The 20,679-nt window shown below is 42.4% G+C and overlaps 1 protein-coding gene across 11 annotated transcripts in view; it reads right to left on the bottom strand.

Annotated features, from left to right (window-relative positions):
- sws (patatin like phospholipase domain containing sws) overlaps positions 1-20,679 on the bottom strand; it is a 281,522-nt gene that overhangs the window by 120,485 nt on the left and 140,358 nt on the right. For all 11 annotated transcript variants that reach the window (XM_070522534.1, XM_070522554.1, XM_070522558.1 and 8 more), the window contains exons 18-20: positions 20,231-20,294; positions 10,530-10,602; positions 7,634-7,756 (exon numbers count right to left, since the gene is read on the bottom strand). In XM_070522534.1, the coding sequence (XP_070378635.1) occupies positions 7,634-7,756; positions 10,530-10,602; positions 20,231-20,294 (260 nt within the window). The remainder of the gene's footprint in view (positions 1-7,633; positions 7,757-10,529; positions 10,603-20,230; positions 20,295-20,679) is intronic.

Here is a 20,679-nt window from a genome sequence, read left to right as displayed (position 1 = left end):
CATGCTATGCTCACTGCAGAGAATAAACATGCACTATAAAATGTCTTAAGGTTTAAACTATGAAAAAATAGTTGTTACACACCATATCACCTTCAGGCACTAAATCATCCTGCATAGTGACAGCATAAGATATATACAAATTCAATAGATTGCCACATGTTTGTGATGGTTTTTTTTCTTGCTTGAGTATGCTTCTGCACATTATAAACGTTTTTAGGCTTTTACTTCTGGTAAAGAGGTGAAAGCAGCATCAGATTCTATGTTTCACAAGTGTAGCAGCTGGAACAAAGTGCCCGTCATTATCTTATGTGAATAATGTTTTTAATGTATTCTCAAATTGCTGCGATGACCGCTGCTTACCCCATAAAACATGACCACTTTGATGTCACATGACAACCCATCAATTTATATTCCGCTGGACCAGCCAAAAAAATGTTTAACTATTATGTTGTCAAATTACTGAATAAATTAAATGCACTGGGTAATTGTTTGGTTAGTACAGAGCTCAGATCTTTTAATAGCAAACACAGGATTGTGGCCAACAGGACAATCTTTGTACTATGCCACCAATAACCGCTGTCGTTATAGGCAAAGGAACAGATGTCTACTACTGCTGCAGAAACTCGGTGCTCGTTGTTGGGCCAGATGCATCTTGGCAAGGACATGAATATGTAGTGGCTTTTTTTGAGTGTGTTGGCTTTATCCCAATGTGTGGGAACTACAGTACACTTCTGTTAGGACAAACCAAGTTCAGCCAAACTTTCAAACATGAGGAAAAATGTGCGCATTTGGTTGGTTTCCCAAAGACTAACCCCCCCAGTTAGCACAAACTCTTAATTTGGCGCAGGACCACAACGATATTGACTGTCATGAAACCAGTAATTGGAATTTGACATTTACCAGGCTGCCAGGCCACTCAAAGTCACCAGGCGCAGAACACTGCACTCAGGGCCTGCATGATGCAACACCTTCCAGGGTGCCTATAAAAGATTAGCCTTTAGACTAGGCAGCCACAGACCAAAAGGATGTGGATTGCTTACAACCCTTTGCTTCTTGCCGTACAGGAAAAAAACAATATGGCAAATGTTTTGTTCAAGCGACCCCTTTTTGCTGGTGCTGCCACACGTGTGGCCATGTTGTTTGCTGAATGTCATTGCTTCCTCTCTCACAAAACTAATACTGCTGGAAAGGGGGGGGGAGGGTATGATAAGTCAAACGCTGGTCCCAATCAAACTAGCTCAAATTTGGAAGCAGCTAAAAGAAATCGAGAAGAAAATAGATGCCCAACCAAACCTGGACGACAAGATTACTTCATGCCAGGAACAGCTAAATCAATGTAATAATGTGGAAAAGATGCTTGAAAAAAGAATTGACAAGCTAGAAAACAATAGACAAACATCTAATTTCATAATTTGTGGTGGATACCTGAAAACAGAAAGTAAAAATGTCCTATCACTGGAGACTGCCATTAAGAAATTTTTGTTTACAACATTCTTGAAGTCAACGAAACCCCTATGGAAGGCATCCAATGATTAGGCAAACTGGTAACCAACAAGAACAGCCCAGTTATCTTGAGGCTTCTGAACTCAAGAGGCAAGTTCTAATTGTGAAAAATGGCTACAAGTTAAAAGACAGGAATTTCAATTGGCGAGGACTTTTCTTGAAGAGTTTATGACGTCAGGAAGGAACCACAGGTGAATGCAAAGACAAACCAGGTAAAACACGACTGGGTTTCTTTATCCTTTGATAAGTTGAACATCAACAAAGACGCTTATGTCTGGGACAAGGAAAAGAATGATAAAGAACCCGTATGAAAAGTGAGCTGGAAAGGTCAAGTTGCTCTATAACATTATGACACGCCCATATGCATAAATAGACAAGCCAACTGACAGTGTTTAAAGTACTGCTTCAAATTTTCTATCCTTAGAAAGAACCAGTTTCATATACCTTAGCCAAGTGTGCTCAAGCAAAGAAAATCAATTATTTATCGCTAACTTAAATAAATGCTCGCAGTATAGTTAACAAGGTAGATTCGCTGGAAATTCAGTTACTGCTACACAATGCTCATATTCTTGTCATCACAGAAACTGGTCTACGTAATAAGATAAGCAATGAGCTAGTTTTCCCTTCCTGCTATGAAGTCTTCTGTAGGGAAAAAGCAAGTAGGGGTGGAGGTGACCTATTCTTGTAAAGCATCAAATAGAAGTGACGTATATTGATGAGGTTAATGATAATGAGTGCAACTGCATTAGGTTATCATGCTCGGGGCATTTTTTTGTGCTGTATGCATGTTATACACTGCCTGGTGCCACACCCAATTACCAGGCCAAACATTATAACCTTTTGTTTGTGGGTGATCTTAATTAATATAGCATTAACTGGGAACAACTTCAGGCAGGTTGCAAGGTTGATCAAAATATTATTACTATTTCTGATATTATGCTGACACATGACTTAAAGTAGTTACTGAACGTATTTGTGTTCAAGGTTCTACTAGTACAGTACTGGATCTGGTGTAACTAAATTGTGGCTTTTCTGACTATGCTGTGTCAGTTGACGAGGGTCTCTTAGATGAGAAACTTGTAGCTGTGTCATTACCTATTTTTAAGCCTGTTTTTGCTGTAAGTGTTAGAATGTGTCGATTCAAAGACTACTCTAAAGCTGATGATGCTAGTGAGGTAGAATACATGAATGCCAGCCTTACTGAATTCAGTAATGAAGGAAACGGTGTATAAACATTATAGTCCAGGTTTATTGGAATGTGTCGGCATTGTAGTAATACATTTGTGCTAAACAATCAAAGAAAGCAAACAAATGTACACCACGGATGAAGCATAATATCTTACAGCTAAGGTGGAAAATAAAACGGAGTAATAAAAAGCATGTGCAGCCAGAAGTAATCAATAAGTTACAAACCAAGCCGACGTCTGCAGTACGTAGCTCGAAAGACCACATTAAAATGCTGTTGCCTAACTTCATAAAGGGGGCATCAAAAAAAGTTTTGGTGCATTTAAGCCCCAGGAAGAAGCCTGTGACAGAGATAGCGATCAATGGAACCTCTATAACGGACTTCAATGAACTTTTAAATTACTATTTTCATAGCGTATTTTCTCGTGCAGTTTCAGTAGCATGCCTGATCCTACTATGCTCCAGGCACATGAAGCAAATTACTTTCCTATCAAGGAACTGCATCCATGCTTTTGAACTTTATAACAAAGACACTGTGTGGCCCACACGAGATTAAGAATGTTTCTTAGGCACTACCCTGAAATTACCGGTACATTTCTTGTGACACTGTTCAGAGCCTTTGTTATCTGTAAAGGTGTCCAACGACTGGAGGTCAGCTTGTGTTGCTCTTATTTTTAAGGGCGATTGCTCATCATTACAAGATTATCGCCCGATATCATTAACTTCATCATGCTGCAAATTATTTAAGCACATTATCACTACCTATATCACAGAATTCTTAGACCAAAACTCAATATTAAGAAGTTGTCAACATGGCTTTAGGAAAGCTTACTCCACCACAACACAGCTCATAACTGTAATCAATACATTTGCAAAAACTTTGGAAACTTTTAATGGTCAAATTGATGCCATTTTCTAAAATCTTAGCAAAGCATTTGATCGAGTAATTCACTGTAAACTTAATCAAAAACTAAGAAATATTAATCTTCTTGATATTATTGTTTCTTGGATAGCAGTTTATTTCAATTGATGGGAACAGCTCAAGCTCTCTTCCTGATAAATACGGTGTGCCTCAGGGCAGCCTCTTTAGGCCATTGTTTTACCTATAAATAATTACACACTAATGACATTGTCACTGTTGTAGCACTAGCACACAAATTACACTGCTCGCAAACAACTACGTGTTAGTGTTATTTCATGAAATAATGAGAACTTGATTTGAGCTTACATAACACATTAAAATGGTGTGTTGAATGGGGCATGGCCTTGAACAAAAATAAAACAGTTTGCATTTGTATAACACAAGAAAAGATCACTAAAACGTGAATAACAATTAGTGTCATCACTGCTTAAGCAAGTTAACTGTGTACAAATATTCAGGAGTAACATTCACTGATAACCTTTCTTAGAACTGGTGTATGAACAACATACATTACTCTCTTTCCAAAAACACTGTTGAATACAAACTTAGAAATTCACCTGCAAGCGCTATAGTTATCGTATCTTTGACTGAAATTGGGATATGCCTGCATTACATGGGATTCATACACTAACACATGTACAGTAGAATCTCGTTGTGTTCTCATTACGTATGCTTTCCCAGCGCCAACGTTCGCAATCGAGAACACAAAAAATGACCCAACTAAGTTATGCTTATTTTTACTGGTTCATACATTCCCGGAAAACACAACTTTTCGGCACCAATGTTCAGTACATCACCAAACTTTGATCGTATGATACATTTTCTGGCCGCTAGACCCCATGTAAAAAGGGAGGCGCACACGATCGAGAACAGTATATAGCTGCCCGCCGCAGCAGCTTCACCGTTTACCGTAATATTTGCCCACCCGTCTCACGTAAAAACGCTGGCATGCAGAGTTTCTCATTTCAGTACCAGCAAATCTTCTCCAGCATCGTCGCACGAGGCATTCACAGCTATCACCGCCAATCCTATTGTTATAAGCACATTCGCCTATCTTTTTCACAGCATGTGGTGCCGTCGAAAGCGTAGTGCACACTTTTAATAGGTGATAACCGAAATGCACCGCATTTCCCCACTGGAGACTGCGATCGTATGTTTTCGGGCTGATTGATACCATGTGAACACGAAGAGGCGCGAAGCGCGCGCGACCAAGGACAGTATACGGCCGCCCGTTTGACGTGAAAACGACAGCGCACAATTTCTTATTCCGGTACCAGCAAATCTCTGTCCAGGTTGTCGCACGCCGCATTCACAGCTATTGCTGCCAAACCTATTGTGATAAGCACCTTCGCCTATCCGTTTTACAGCGCCTGACGCGTAATGCCATTGGTAGCGTACTGCACGCTTTTAGGAGGTGACAATCCAAACAAGCAGGACACTTCAGCGGTGTCGGGCATCGCCCACCAGCTAGATTTCGTTTTGGTTTCCTGTCGTCCTCTTAAAACACAATGCAAGAGGAAAACAAAATGCCTCTCGGGCAGCTCCACGCACGTGGGCATCTCGTGCCACAACGATCTGCGCGACGCTTCGCATTACATAGATGTAAACAAGAGTTGAGCCTGTCGAATTTTTTAGTTACTTCGGATCGTATAGTATGTTTTTTCTCGCAGTGTTTCCCTAAGACATATGAACGAGGTTCTACTGTATTCAGAAATGCATCTTAACTTGAAGCCCATGACTAACGATCTAAATGATGCCTGGTGTAAATGTGCCCAAAAAGCTGATTGCATTTCTTTTGGCACGTTCACGACAGGTGTAATTTAGATCAAGCCAAGCATAGGCTTCAAGTTAAGATGAATTTCTGAATACGAAGGTAGACTTAAAAGGTCCCGAACCACCCCTCGGGCTTGGTGAAGAAACAGTCCGCAGATAGCATACGCTGCAGTGAACTCAGTTAAGTTTTGCAGTCATGCGTGTGCGTGAAGCTCGCAAGCGGACCCCGAAGTAACATTTATCTCAAATGCTTGTTTAAACAGAAACCTGCTCCTCACTCTTTTCTGGATGCTTTATATCGTAATATCGCAGATTCCCATACATGGCTGGTATTGGTCCATAGCTGACATCAATCAAGAAGGGTGTTTGAATTAGTGTGCTTCTTCCTACTGTTACTGCACATATTTATTGATGCAGTTTAATAAACAGGCTGAAGTAAGTGAAAATATGCTTTCCAATTTCGATAATTACATACTCCCAGAAGACGCAGACTATCATCTATCAACTATCATCACGCTTGGCCGCAGCCACCCGTGAAGGAATGAAACTTTGGCCACCCTTCTTATCGGTACCGTAGCCATCAGGTCTTGCTCATTTCGACTAGTTTTGAACACTCAAGTAGCCTTGAACCATGTGAAACTTAAGGTACCAACACACACACACTTGCCAGCACGTGCTCATTCCTGACCACTCCTGGTCAGACGCCTTGGCAGACTTCGCTTCTTAATGAGTTACTGAGAGCACTTCAAAATATGCAAGTTGGATGTGGCTACTAGTTGTCAGTCAAGCTGGTGCAGGACAAGGCCTGATTGACACCACTTAGCATGGCCAGACTGGAGCACATGAGTGCGAGCACGCACTCAAACCCTATAGCATGAACAAAGCAAGCACTGCACATACACACGACAGTTGCATGTAGCTGCAGTCTGCTACGTAGCGTAGATACTGCGGCCAATGTGAGGTGCCGTGACGAGTCCGCTGGCTGAGCGCATTGCGGCTCATTGAGGAAAATGGCATTTGGCTTACATTTGGCTTGTCGTAGGTGCCAAAATCGCAAGTAGTGGCGTCAACGTGAACATGCAAAATGAAATTAGAACTGCACGACACAGTGACGCTGAGTATGTGCAGCATTTGGGCCGGCCCTGCTCCGCCGCAGCTTTCACTCAAGCACTTTTTTTGCGGCAAAGTATTTCTGAAATAGAACTACTTTAACTTCAATTTCAACACTTCAATAAAAGGTGGTTCAGGCTCCTTCAACATTAAAAAAAACTTGAGAAAATCCACAGAAAGGCTGTCGACTTTATCTATTTTAAGTTTAAACATACTGATTTTCCTACACAGCTAATGAAGGCTAATAATATTTCACTATTTGAAATACGAAAAAAATGCACTGCTTTAACGTTTTACATTCACTTTTTAAGCGTGCATTATCACTAGAGCCCAAATGATAGTAACCTCAATGTCAACAAGACACAGATGTTACAATTATCTGAATTCATTTACTCCCTACTTTACTAAAACAGACAAGGTTTTTTTCCTACCTCATAGAATTTCGGAGTGTAATTCTTTACCCGAACTGTACTGATTACATGCAGAATGAAAGCCTATTGTATGTGTTTGTTTTTCTTCCTTTTTAAATTTTATTTGTATTTTGTTTCTCGAGGAAGAATGGCGCAAACGAACAAGGGCGAGATAGAAAACACGGACAAGTGCAGCTTGCAATTTATGTATTTCAATGATTTTATTGCAATTACTGCAGCATTGTAATTTTTTTTGTAGTGCAATTTTGTATGTTTTGTTACCTAGTTTACTCTTTGCTGTTGACTTTATGTGTGCCTGTCCTACAAGGACCAAATTTATGTATCCAGTTTGTCATAAATAATAATAATAATAATAATAATAATAATAATAATAATAATAATAATAATAATAATAATAATAATAATAGGCTGTAAAGCAATTCCTAAGAACATGTACATGCACAGGGACAATGTTCACAAATGATTTCCAATTGGCAAAAAAAAAAAGAAAGGTTAATTTTAACAGTATGAGTCTTGAAAAGTGGTGCTGGAGGCTTCAGTAGCTAACTTTCCTGTGGATGCATAGAAGGAAAATTAAGAAAAGCGATATGTATAACAAAAGCTAGACATGGGTAGTCCACCAATGTTAAAAAGCCCACACCAGTGCCAGAGCGAGTGACTCTGTGGCCGGGTGGGTGGGCCACAAACTTCCATAAACAAGGCGTGTTACCTATGCTGCGAAGTGCATGGCAGAGTTCCAGTGTAAATGTAGAAAGTGGCACATCCTCATTGACAGCCAATGCTGCAATAGTGGTGAAGTTGGATCCCGTTGGCCGGGAGATCATGGAAGCAGCTGAAACAAGCAATGCACAATGGCGTGCATTAGGAGCCAACACTCTGTAAAAATTTTATAAATTTTTTTTTTACTTTAAAATCATAAGCTGCAATTTATAAAGAAATAGGAAAGATGGAATTCTGTGAAAATTTGGAATAGCACCCAACATCGACTTAGCTGCTGGTGCTCAAATCACAAACAGAGCAAAGGGTGTAACCACCGAGTTCACAGCTTCACAGATCAGTGCCGTATTTACTATTCGTCTTAGCAGCGATTATCCATTTGTGTCGACTCATGTACAGCTGGTAAAGATTGATATGCTCACAGCACCACATAAGGCTAATATTGAAGCTGGTAGTTCCAAAAAGTAAGTCAAATACACAAATGATAGAACCAATAAATATGAACACTGGTAATTTGTGACTCCAGGCTGAAGCAGCCCATTTCTTACAGCTACAACAGATAAACAGTTACAACTTAGGTTACATGAACTAAAACCTCGACATTAAGCATTTTGTGATATTTAGAGCAGTTGAAGAACGAAGTAAAAGCAGTGTAATTCATGTCACTGAATTTTCCCGCATGCAACCCACATGAAACATTAAAAGCTATTATAAGTGAAAAGTGGACGCGTGAGTTATACAATAACTGTGGTGCAGTTTAAGGGGAATACGATTCACACTGCAATATTGACAGAATGTAAAGCAGAATTCGTGTTTCCATGAAGATGCACTACACCTAAACAGAGAGCAGGGCTAGTATAATGTAACGGTATTCTTTTTTGCTCTTTGCAGTAGGTCAGAGTGGCATTCCACCTATGTTAGCACCAGGATCGACTTTTAATAGGTGGTGAATGATAAGAAAGAAACAGAATTGAGCAAAAACAATCCTTGCATTATACTGGCCCTGCAGTGAAAGCAGCAACGCCTTAACATGCAAAACCAGTCAATTTTTTTGCTTTTCTTTTTAAGAGAGATTTGTTTGGGTCAGGTTGTTTGCACAGGTCATATGTAAAGTTTTATTTCACCCTTTTCAGCTCAGTTACATCTTGAAAAATATGGTAGCTTATCTCTGACAACACACGGTTACTGAAAATCTCCCCCAGAGCATGAACAAAATTTGTAGTGAGACAACATTTTTACTAGTGCAAGGACACTCTCTGGTGGTTAAGCTACTACAGCCAGTGAAAAAGCTTACTTTGCAAATTAGTTATTGTTCCTGTAGTCTGTATTTATAGAAAACCCTCGCTAACTCGAACTTTGGTACATCAAAATATCAGTCAAGTCGAACTTTTTTCGTGGCTTGGTGTCTACCTAATGTATTTTTTACCTCTTATAACGAAATTCTTTGCGCTGTACTCCAGATATCTTGACTGCGAAAGGCTTACCTGATTGATTGGAAGTGGGTGGAGTGTCACTTTACTACTGACAAAGTACAATAAGCCATTTTGTAGCGATGTCTTTTCCTGTGCTGTTTCTTATTACGCTTCGTCAGCGGTCATAGTGACACTCCGCCCACGTTATCGATGGAATAAACCAGTCAAGAACGGTGAATGAAACAGTGGCATATAATTGAGCAGAAGGTATGGCTACGAAATCACGACCCTAGGGCGGTATTCCCAATCGATTACTTATTGGGATATGACCATTTTCACAATATTCCGCGCGACTAGGCATTGGACATGTCACTGCCTATGTGCAACACCGTTTGCTTAACTTTGTACGAGGATCACTGTTGCCCACTGTGGAGATGGGTTGGCACAAGGCTCACCCTACAAGCGATGGTCAAGAAAGGGCACGAATCTCCAACAACCACCTCGTTGAGGGGCTGTGAGCATCTGCCGTGGCAATGAAGCACTCAGCGGAAGAGAGCTGGGGGGAGAGGGTGCATGGGAACTACCACTCGGAATGCCAAACAGGGCGCATCCTAGTGACACTTGCTCGCACGGTGATTTGACCCCAGGAGGGAGAAGCACGGTTTGCACAGGAAATTAGCTGTGGCGTGCTAGCTGTGTACACCATGTTGCCATTAGTTGGTGGTTCCCGGAGATCGAGCAAAGCACAACATGTGAGCTGGGGGACAAGGTGTAGGAAAGCACCTCGATCCCCACATCGTAGATGCCTGATCGGATGTCGAGTCGCACAACATTTCGCAAAAGTAGTTATTACAAATACCACTCCTGATATATTGAGTTCAACCACCACACCGTGAACACCAAGGTTCACGGTGTGGTGGCTGATGTTGCATCCGAGTATTGTTAAAACTGGTAACATTATAAGTGTGTACACATGTACCTCTTTCTGTCTAATTAAAATGTTCTGATGTCTGTCCACTCTCATTTTTTTCATGCAACCTGTTTACAACAATGGGATTTTCTTGGCATTGGAATATTGTTATAAGTAGGTTAAACTGTATACTGTTATTCCTTGAGGCTTCAAATGAATCTGCCTCCAATATTGCAACATGTCACACCTGGCTTTTTATTTCCAATGCAATATTTAAAGAAAGTTTTCTCTGGGATACGAGGCATAGCCAGTTGACTTCTGAACACTGAACAGTCAGTTCAAAGGCAAGAATGAACAGCAGCAGTAAACCTACATAGCATTAACCACTTCAAGGCAAGACTTCCATAGCACCACAGTAATAATCCTTCATAGCTTCACATTTTTTCCAAAGTCACAGTTTTGCTAATTAACAAAAAAATTTACTTCTTAAAGTTTAACCTAATTTTACATCTAAGTACAGTGAAGCAAAAAAAATGTGCTCTTGTTGGCTGCAACTGAATGCTTACCTTTAACAGTATCACCTTTTTGCAGGCTTCCCAGAAGCCGGTGACCAAGAAGGTGAATAAGTCGGGTTACCACCTGCAATATGTCGTATAATCTCAAATGCGATACACAACTACAGAGCTTGCATGACTATAATGTAACTTTTTTTAAATGTAATTAGTATTGTGAGACAACACCTCACATCCTATTCAGAACATAATGCGAGATTTGCTTTGCTTCAATACGCAAAGAGCTCAATCTAAAAGCATATTAGCTTTTAGCTTTGTGGGAAAGCCAAGCTCTCAATGTTCGAGAGAGAATGTGGCTCTACTTGCATGAAAAGGGGTGCGGGTATGTGAGGAAATGACAGCACAACCGATCAGTTAATTTACAATCTGTTGAAGAAAACATATTACGAATAATAAGTTCAATAAATCAAAGGCCTGTTGTGTACACCTATACACAAGCAAAAAGTAAATAAACTTGCATGTGCTTTGAAGAACCAACACGCTTGGTGCCATGTGCCATGTACAATGACCTCCAGTAGCCTTTATTTTAGCTTGGTTTGCTACCCCATATGACATCGCTGATACGCAATTCTAGAGTTAAAGCAGCAGGAATCTGGTTCACAGCAAGGGCATATTACGAGATGAAGCCTTCATCAGACACATGCTTGGTTGCGCGATGAAAGAACTATGGGAGTTAAGTAAAATGATAGTGCCCACACATGTTTCAGGTGGCTACAGGAGCAATGAATGCATGCAGTATTTATGAAGCATGGGCCCCTGTATGACGCAGCATACATGCGTTGCAATGCATATGCACAGCACTTCAGGACTAGCTATTGGAGTGCCAGGATATGAATTTTGATGGTGCTTAGTCGATGATTAAGGAAACAATCAAAGAGGAGGCTTATATGGTATTGTGCCATACCGAAACTACACTGTTAAAATATGAAGCTTTCCTTGGATGTTGCACCATGCATAAGAATGCCACGAAAAAGTTTCTCAGGTTCTCACACGAAAATGACAGGAATGTGGCAGTCAAACATCTGCATACTTTTTGGGCGACATGGGAGCAATGGCATATGCATGAAGCATGGAAGGCTTCGTGCGCACAGTGTGCATATGCAGCAGCATGCAACTGTTTATGAAATATCGCACAGCCGGAAAGTGCAACAGCACAATGAAGGAAACTGTGAAAGAAATTTTGTGACAACCACAATATTTAAGTAGACAAGCTTCCCATAAAAAGATTATCAACTGTGATTACAATCGAAGAGGAAGGTAATACACATCTCTGTACCATGTCGGCACCACACAGAGCTACCATAGCACACCACGGTTGTCGAGGTATGCTCATGTGAAAAAAGTGGGTGCAGCCCGCATACAAATATTTTTTCCTGAACTATTTAATTTAGGCCCAAATTTAGAGTTTGCAATCAGCAGTAAATATTATGAGTACAGAAATTTTTGAAACTTGCCTGCTCTTAGTGTTGCGGTAGAATCCCCAGGTGCTACACTAGGTACCTGGGTTCGATATCCCCTTGGAGCTCTTCTTTTTTTTTTTTCCTTTCCTGCGGCAGTTTGCCTGAAGTGGCATACCCCCCTTCTGCCACATACACTTTACAAGGAAAGATGACGGCAAATAGTGTGTCCTCACTACTCCCCAACAGCCACATTCATGGGCCGTCGGGTGATGCATTTAGGCAAGATTATTGGGCTGTTTTTACATGTGTCCTCTGGCACATGTAAAAAACTCATAAAATGGCACATGTAAAAAGCCTGTTGTTCTGTTTTTCTTTCTCTGTCTTCGTCGTTTAATAGCGGTCAATATGACATGCAGTAAACTCAGACTACGCCAAACTCAAGTTCTCCCGGACAACAGCATAAACTTGCAGGAAGAACAGAGCAATAAACATACTTAAACACATGATCCGACTTCCCAATAAATAGATTGGACTTTTCAGTGGTAGTGAGGATGCACTGCTTGCAGTGATCTAGCTATTTCCAGATGTAAGAGGCAAAAATGGCTTTAACCGCATCAAACAGACTGCCACCAAAAAATTAACAAGGTTGTGCCGTGACATAGAACCTGGGTACCCAAGCATAACAGCCAGAGATTCTACCGCAAAGCCAACAATGGGTTGCATGCAAGTATTTCTGCAATTGCGATACAGTCAAATCTCATTAATTCGAACATGCTTAATTTAAACTTTTGGTTTATTCGAACTGACGCTGTGGTACTGTCAAAGTTGTGTGTATTCCAATGGGTGAAAATGCCCGGTAATTCAAATGCACAAGCATTTGTGATGATTAATTCGAATATACTGCACTCCGACAATGCTCTCAGCAGTGCGCCAAATTACGCGGCAGCGCCTCTGACCAGCATTCCTCTTACCCCGCCATAGAGGAAGATCTTAGGAGAAACCCCTCAACACCGCATGCAAAAAAACGTGGTGGAAACCTGTGTGCAGGCATGTGCAGGCGCGCATCACCGATTACTTCTGTTAGTGACGGGTGTCCTGTACAGTCAACGACTGATTTTCTGGACCTCCAATTTTTCAGACATGCTCGACAATTCGGACGCCTTCACGGCACTGCCATGTACCCTATAGAGTCAATGTATAAGAACATCTGAATTTTGGACACAAAAAACCTTCCTCGTCTGATTTTCTGGTCTTTTTGCCATGACCGCAGGTCTGGAACGCCATTAATCGAAGCCACCATGACCGCCACTTTGATTATCTCGCCGCCTCGAGCCGGCGCTCTCACACGCAGATTCGCTGGCAGCCATATAGGCTCCCTTCAATGGCCAGGCGGCGCAGCAATTGGCTTAGGCGTCAGCGCCACCGTGTCAGTTCCGCGAAACATCGAGGCCGCCACTGCTGCGGAGGCATGCTTTTGTAGCGCTTGTTTGAGATGTGTCAGTTGTTCTAAAATGTGGTTTTAAGGCAATCGAAAACAAGGCCCATTTTGAACCCCCGACGCTTGAGAAAGGACGTCAAATTTACGACTACAACCATGTATTTCATGTCAAAGAAGTAAACAGCAAGGACATCGCAGCGAGGTGCCTAAATTAAATTATGGGATTTTAGATGCCAGAACCATGATCTGATTATGAGGCATGCTGTAGTGGGGGACTCCGGAATAATTTGGACCACCTGGGGTTCTTTAACGTGGACCTAAATCTATGCACACGGATGTTTTCGCATTTCATGTCCATCGAAATTCGGCCGCCATGGCCAGGATTTGATCCCGCGACCTCGTGCTTAGCAGCACAACACCATAGCCACTAAGCAACCACTGCAGGTCGCGAAGTGTTTGTCACAACATAGCAAGCATGCTTATGACATCGAACTCAAAATTAACAAATCATTTTATGCCACTTAAGTAAGCAAATACGGCAGTGGACGTTTTTCAAGTGTCATTTGTAGCATCATTACTTGGAGCGTGCCTTGCACCTCACAACTGTAGAGGTTTTGGCGAAATGGCAGGTAAGTGCTTTTTTGTCCGCTGACAAAGTGCCTCAAGCATATTCTAGCATTGTCGTTCGGGCTCGAGTGGAAGAGGGCATTACCGCTGAGGCATAATAGATAGAGAGCAATCAGCTGAGACTAAACAACGTGAAGACTGAACAAATATGTGCTAGCGTGCGCGAGAGGAATGCTAATTGTCAAATACTCGCCACGGACTCAGTGCACTCCAACCATAGTTCTGTTGTTCTAAGCGCGAGTAAACATCGGCACAAATGAGCCCAGTTCCAGCAGCCACGTCTTGATCATCGCGCAGGAAGAAGCACAGTGTGTTCAAAGCTCCAGCAGAGCGCTTATGAAGCTAGATTTGACAAATAACAACCACTGCATATTTGTTATAGAGCAAGACGAGCTAAATAACTATCTAAACTAAATTACAACAGCGGGAATCAGGTCACACGTTTTCATGCAGTTGACACTTTATTGTCTGTTTTTATGGATGTCACTGCTGGTTCTTTTTTTTCTTCTTGTTTTTGCATTTACGTCTTAGTTCGTTTAATACAAATTCGCAAGACCGACACGAACCGCGCTGATCCACTTCAGCCGCCGGGTTGCTTCCCCCGGTTTTGAAGGGAAGCGGTACAATTTGATGCCGACATCTCCTTCACGGTTGTGACAATCCTTAATGCACGAGTATCTGCGCTTGTTCTTTTTGTTCACACTTCTCATGGAGGAGCTGCCAAGAGGCTGCGGTGAATCAATTAGAAAATCGGAAAACCAGGCTTTCAGACAATGGTGAAATGACGATGAGGGCCTACTCGCGGGTACTCACCATTGCTGCTAGGGGGCGCAACATGTACAGGCAAACTTCATTCTAGGGTGCTCATATAGCCACATTGTGGCAACACTAGGCCTAGCTGCTTCGACGTTCGCTACCAAGCTTCTTGCTGTTCTGTACCGTGTTTTTCATTTAATTAGTTCGCCACTGTTAGCAATGGCACCGACTCTGTCTTTGTAATCCTCACCAATGGCATCAGAGCGCGGAAAGCATGGTGCGTTGCATAATGCCGGTTTCCGATAGTCAGCTTCGCCGCAATACAGCAGCGTTACGCAGTAAAGCAAACCAAAAGTTAGATGGGGCCATTGTAACTGCACATGGTTTGTTTCCTTTAATTATACACGCTTGCACCTGCCGTTTCCTATCACAGTAGGAGCACCGATACGCCTAATAAGTGTACTTGCAGGCCTTTATTGCTATTTCGGACGTACCTGCGGCGATTTGAGCCCTTGACAGTAAAAGGCATGCATTAACTGTTTCAGACGTTTTCGTGGCCCCCAGGGAGTCCGAAAAATCGGTCGTTGACTAAATTGTAATACATGTGAATATATCTTCTGGAACTTCCCATTCGTGTGTTAGCTCAGCGCACATGTGTCATTGCAAGTAAGTCGTCTATTCAATAAGCTTCCTTTAATTCAAACTTCTTTTAATTTGAACAAATTTTTGGGCCCCTTCGAGTTCGAATTATGGAGATTCTACTGTACATAGTATTAACCACTGACTGCATACTTTAGAGGTTTCTGCCACATAATTTTTGTTTGTTTCAGCATTTCTTAAGGGCAATTCTTGAGCACTTTACATACATTCTACTCTAACTTTTTATCTCTGACATATTTAGCACCTACAGCCACTTCTAGAGGTTTCTTTCGTCATAAAAGCAAGCCCGCAGCCATGCTGGGCTAACGAAGTAAGCTACTCCACACAGATTTTGCCTGATTTTTGCGCGGAGCCCTACTTAGCACAGGTGATGACAGTAAGGTACACATGTATGATGCACAGTTCTGTAGGTATTCTAACCACTCTGAAGGTGGTGCCAAGCTTTGCAGGATGCAGTATTGCGGATATTGATATGTTCAATATGTCTTTAATAAAACTTTCGACAAGAATGCACAGAGAAAGAGAGAGAGAGAGAGACATCCATCTCTTCGCATATTATTATAATTAGATGAAAAGTGTCAATCAGGAAATTGTAGAGCAACATGAAAAACTCCTCACTACAGCTTTCTGTTTGTTGCTCAATACGTTCTTCATAAAAGTGTTTTTCCGAGCATGAAAGAAGCCTGCAAATGCACGCAAAATTGCAGCACGACTGGCTGCTCGAGGCACTTTGTGTGTATTCATGGGCTTCTTTCACGCTTGGAAAAACACTTTTATATAGCACGTATTGAGGAACAGAAAGCTGTATCGGGAGTTTTTCATGTCCCTCTGCAATTTTCTAATTGTCACTTTTAATCTAATTACAATATTTGAGAAGTTAGTTAATTAAGCCTAATTATCTAATTAGGTGGAATTGAAAAAATTGTGTGCACTTCATAGCGACGGCAAACAACATTACCTTTGTTCTGTCCAACTACGAGGCATTTGCATACTTTTTAACTCTGACTAAGTTAGCTGGGACACCCTGTACACAGAACATTATGCGGCTCCACTTCGGCAGTCGCTCTCATCACGCGGTGCGCGATTTGGGAGGTGCGGTTGCAAGCAGCCAATTGTAATTCAATCATTTGGCCATCTGCATCCGTGGAAGTTTCCACTTATTGTCTCGGCATTCCTTTGCGGTGGAAGCGAGATTTCATTATATTGAAATCGCCTTCAAACACACATTGTTATAATGAGGTTCTAAATACATGGTGTTCTACGGACGAGAGGTTATGAAAAGTTAAACGGACACTAAAGGCGAATACTAAGTCAAGCTAAAGTGATAGATTAGTGCTCGAGAATCTCTAAGGTATCAATATTATCGCAGAACAGAGCCTTAATAATCGAGAAATCGAGGTAAATGCAGGACATGATTAGAGGCTCCCCCGGAACATTCAAGCCCGATGACGAAAGCACTCCTCAGTTAAATTCTGTCGCTAGGACTCAACTACTCATTGCACAAAACATCCTCGTATTGTATTATAAGATGAAATAGAATGCTACTTGTCCAGTTCCATTTCATGTTTAGAAAAAAGAACTAATTGAAATTACCATTGAACACAATGCAGGCAGTTGAAAGGTTTCGTTTTCACTTGACTCTGTGCCGTCCACGCTTTAGCATTTCAGTACTTTTCTGATAACATAGTGCTGCACTGGTTTTGCTGGCTCGCGAAACTCGCACAAACTGCAAGTAGCAGAGAATTCAACTTCCATGTGATGTCGCGGGATGCCCGAACAGTCTACGCCACTTGACCAAAAAGCAACTGCAGCAGCGAATTCGCCGCTCTGTCTTGGCTCGGTGCCGCCGTCTGTCAGGCGCCATTTTACTCACCAACGGCAGCAAAGGGCGGTGATGGCGTATGCAACGTCACCACTCTCCTTGTATGGCGGGAAGTTTGAATTTCGGAAAAGGTATTCGGACCCTTCAGATACATTTTTCTCGTAAACTAAGTCCTTCCTCGGCACGAAACAAGCGTTGCGTGGTTTCTGGAAATGTATTTAAACCGTCCACATCGACTTAGTATTTGCCTTGAGTGACCCTTTAAATACTTTGTTATATTGCGAATTTCGCTATATTGAAGTTCATTATATTGAGGTTTAACTGTACATCATAAGGAGCCCACAAACAAGGACACCAAGGACAACAGAGGGGAAGCCAGTTGTTTTTAATCTACTTTTCTTTCCATTAACTCATCATTCCTTTATTTCAATTAGTAAGTACAAGTAATTTCCCATATGTTGTCTTTGTTGGCTTCTTACGATATGAATAATAAATATTTGGCCCCTCAGTTCCCTTTCTTCTTGTTCATATATATATATATATATACACACACACACACACACACACACTTTGATAGTGACGTAATAGTTCTGTGGGAACCTGCAAGGTGGAGTAGTACTTAGTAGTACAGTGAAGCCTCGTTAAACTGTAGTTGGCCGGAGCTCGGAAAAAGTATGTACTAAACGGTAGTACTGCTTAACCAAAATAGCATGATATCGCCCACTTACCTGTCAAAAACGGAACTCGGAGAGAGTGCGATGAAAGGCGAAAAAAACATGCAGTATTTATTTACTTTGCGCGACAAACATGTTATTTTCATTTGATGCCGCGGCAGCCTAGCAGCGACGACAGCGGCCTCAAACTTGCTGAAGCTGTGAGCCAGCTTTTCAGCCAGCCCCCTCTTCTCGGCAAACACTAGCATGACCAATTCCTCGTTAGCATTGCATATTCTCCATGAACAGGCGTGGTAGCATTGCAGAGGTCAGGGGGCACCTTTTCATTGCAGCTGCTGTTCTCGTCGCGCTGATTGCATTCATGAAGCTGATGTAATGAGCAGCTTCTGCCACTGTCGGGCCTGAATTGCCCGTGCTGTCACTTTCTGTGTCGTCCTTATCACTGTCACCAGGCGACACTTCGGCAACAACAAAGGCAACGATGGCGAAAAGTCGAACCTCGTAGCCGACATCTCTTCGCGGTCACAGCAGCGCTGCCGAGCAACTTCTTCACATTCCAAGTGCCACACACCGTAGTCAACAGTAGACCCATGTCGAGTGCCAGCGCCGACTTTTCAAGTAACATTCGATAGCACGAACAATGTCTAATTTTTCTTCTATGCTGAGCACCCAGCGTCTTTTCTGTCCAAGTTTCGGCATGACACGAGTTCTCGCTTGCATGACGCCACAACGCTCTCTGCCACGGTGCCGAAATGATGTTGATGTTGATGCGACTTCATGCGCAAACGCACAGGGTGCTTGGAGACTGTTGTGCTGATCTCTGAGGCTTGTTGTTCTGCCGGGCCGCCTGATGAAGACAACGCACCGCCGTGTTTGCGCGACGAAAAGTGGAAACACCATGTGCTAACAGATACATACGCAATAAGCTGGTACGGTTTATGCGGATACAAAACACATTATGTTCAATGGCCGCTGACTCGGGGATTTCACTTTAATACCTTTAAAACGAAACTAATGTTTAAGAGGGTATGTTTTAATGAGGTTTTACGTTAGTACCTTTGTAGCCCTTAGCTACGTTTGGGTGATGTATCATTTTCCCTTCAATGATCACTTCTCTCTACCTTGCGGGTTTCCGCACAACTATTACGCTGAACTCTTGCTTTTGCTTCTGAGCTGTTGATCAGTTCGACTTCCCCTGCCGTCTGCTAGCCGCCTGGTTAGCTCAGATAGTAGAGTGGCTACCCCAGAAAGGCGGTGGTCCCGGGTTCGAGTCCCGAACCAGTACGAATTTTTCTTCTACTGCGAAGCTCTCCTTTCGAGGAACCCGTTGGTTTTCCTTTGTAGCACTTAGCTACGTTTGGGTGGATGTCTCATTTTCCCTTTATTAAATACTTTGATAGCATATGCTATGCATTTATAATCAATTCAGCCCATGTGAAATTTTGTTGCATTTGGCCTTACACGTACCGAATTAATTGAATTGAAAAAAGTTTATTGTATAAGGAAAGGGTTGTGGAAGCAGGTGGGTCGGGCCCCCAGTCCAGGGCTTCACTGGCCACAGCAGCCCACTGTGCTTGGTTGAGGAGTACCTCTTGGGCCTCCTTTTTCTCGCTGGCGAGCCAAGTCTCCCAATGCTCCGTTCTGAACTTTTGCCCCGGAATGTGAGGCGTATTAATTTTGGGTGGCCTGAGCTCACATTCCGACGTAATGTGGGTGAGAGTTGGCTGGCCTCTGCACCACGGACAAGTACCCACGTATGCAGGTATGTATTTGTCTACAGGTGGTGCCACTCATACGCTTCCCTTACACCTAACTGAGGGTGTAGCACAGGGTGGTGCTGTCTTTCGCAACGCTGGTGTTCTCGGATATCCCGAAGTGCGTGGGGCACCTGCGTCGGGAGGAGGGTGTCTGGACCAGGGGACACTCACTCCGTGAGTCATAGCTCTAGCTGCACAGTCTACTCTGTTGTTCCCCGCGGCTACTACGTGTCCAGGGCACCATATGATTCTAAACTGCACAGTGGATTATGAGGGACACTGTAGTGGAGGGTTTCCGATTAATTTTCACCAGCTGGGGTTTTTTAACATGCACCTAAACCAAAGTACGTGAGCATTTTTGCATTTTGTCCCTGCCAAAATACGGCCCCCGCGGCTGGGAACCAAATTTGTGACCTTGCGCTCAGCAGCAGAATGCCATAGTCACTGTACAACTATGGTGGGGAATTAATATTCAAGTAGTCAACTCGTGAAAGAAATATGGATTGCAGGGCAATAGCATGCATGTAAACCAAAGTGACACAGAATGCAACATTAGCTTACCACAGGGTACTTGATCTTGATAACGTTCAAAAGTCCCTCTGGAAGTTTAGCCAGCTCGGTATCCCTGTCAACACAGGAAAAAAATAGATAAAAGAAGATTCCTGCATGAAAAAAAAAAAGCTCACATGCTCGAATTATTACAAAGCAGATTTTTTCCAAGTACATAAAACTTTGGTTGACCCCAAGGGTGTTCCCTGCCCTGCAAATGGTTCTGATGCTTAAATGTCACAGAGGGCATGTATGACCCGCCCATCCACTTCTCAGTAAAAGTTCAGAGATGCAGAAGAAACAATTAGAGAGGTTGAATGCATTTATTTGGTTAACTAACATAACACCCACCATCCAACTCACATACAAAAAAAAAAAAAAGAACGGGAAGAGCAAGAACTAGAAAGGCGGGCATCACGTAGCGAGTTTAGAGACATGGGAAAATAAGTTGCAGTTTCATC

Source organism: Dermacentor albipictus, chromosome 1 (genome assembly GCF_038994185.2).
Source record: "Dermacentor albipictus isolate Rhodes 1998 colony chromosome 1, USDA_Dalb.pri_finalv2, whole genome shotgun sequence".
In the NCBI taxonomy this organism is placed as follows: domain Eukaryota; kingdom Metazoa; phylum Arthropoda; class Arachnida; order Ixodida; family Ixodidae; genus Dermacentor; species Dermacentor albipictus.
The sequence above is the reverse complement of the archived record's forward strand: the minus strand, read 5'-3'. Positions and strand labels throughout refer to the sequence as shown.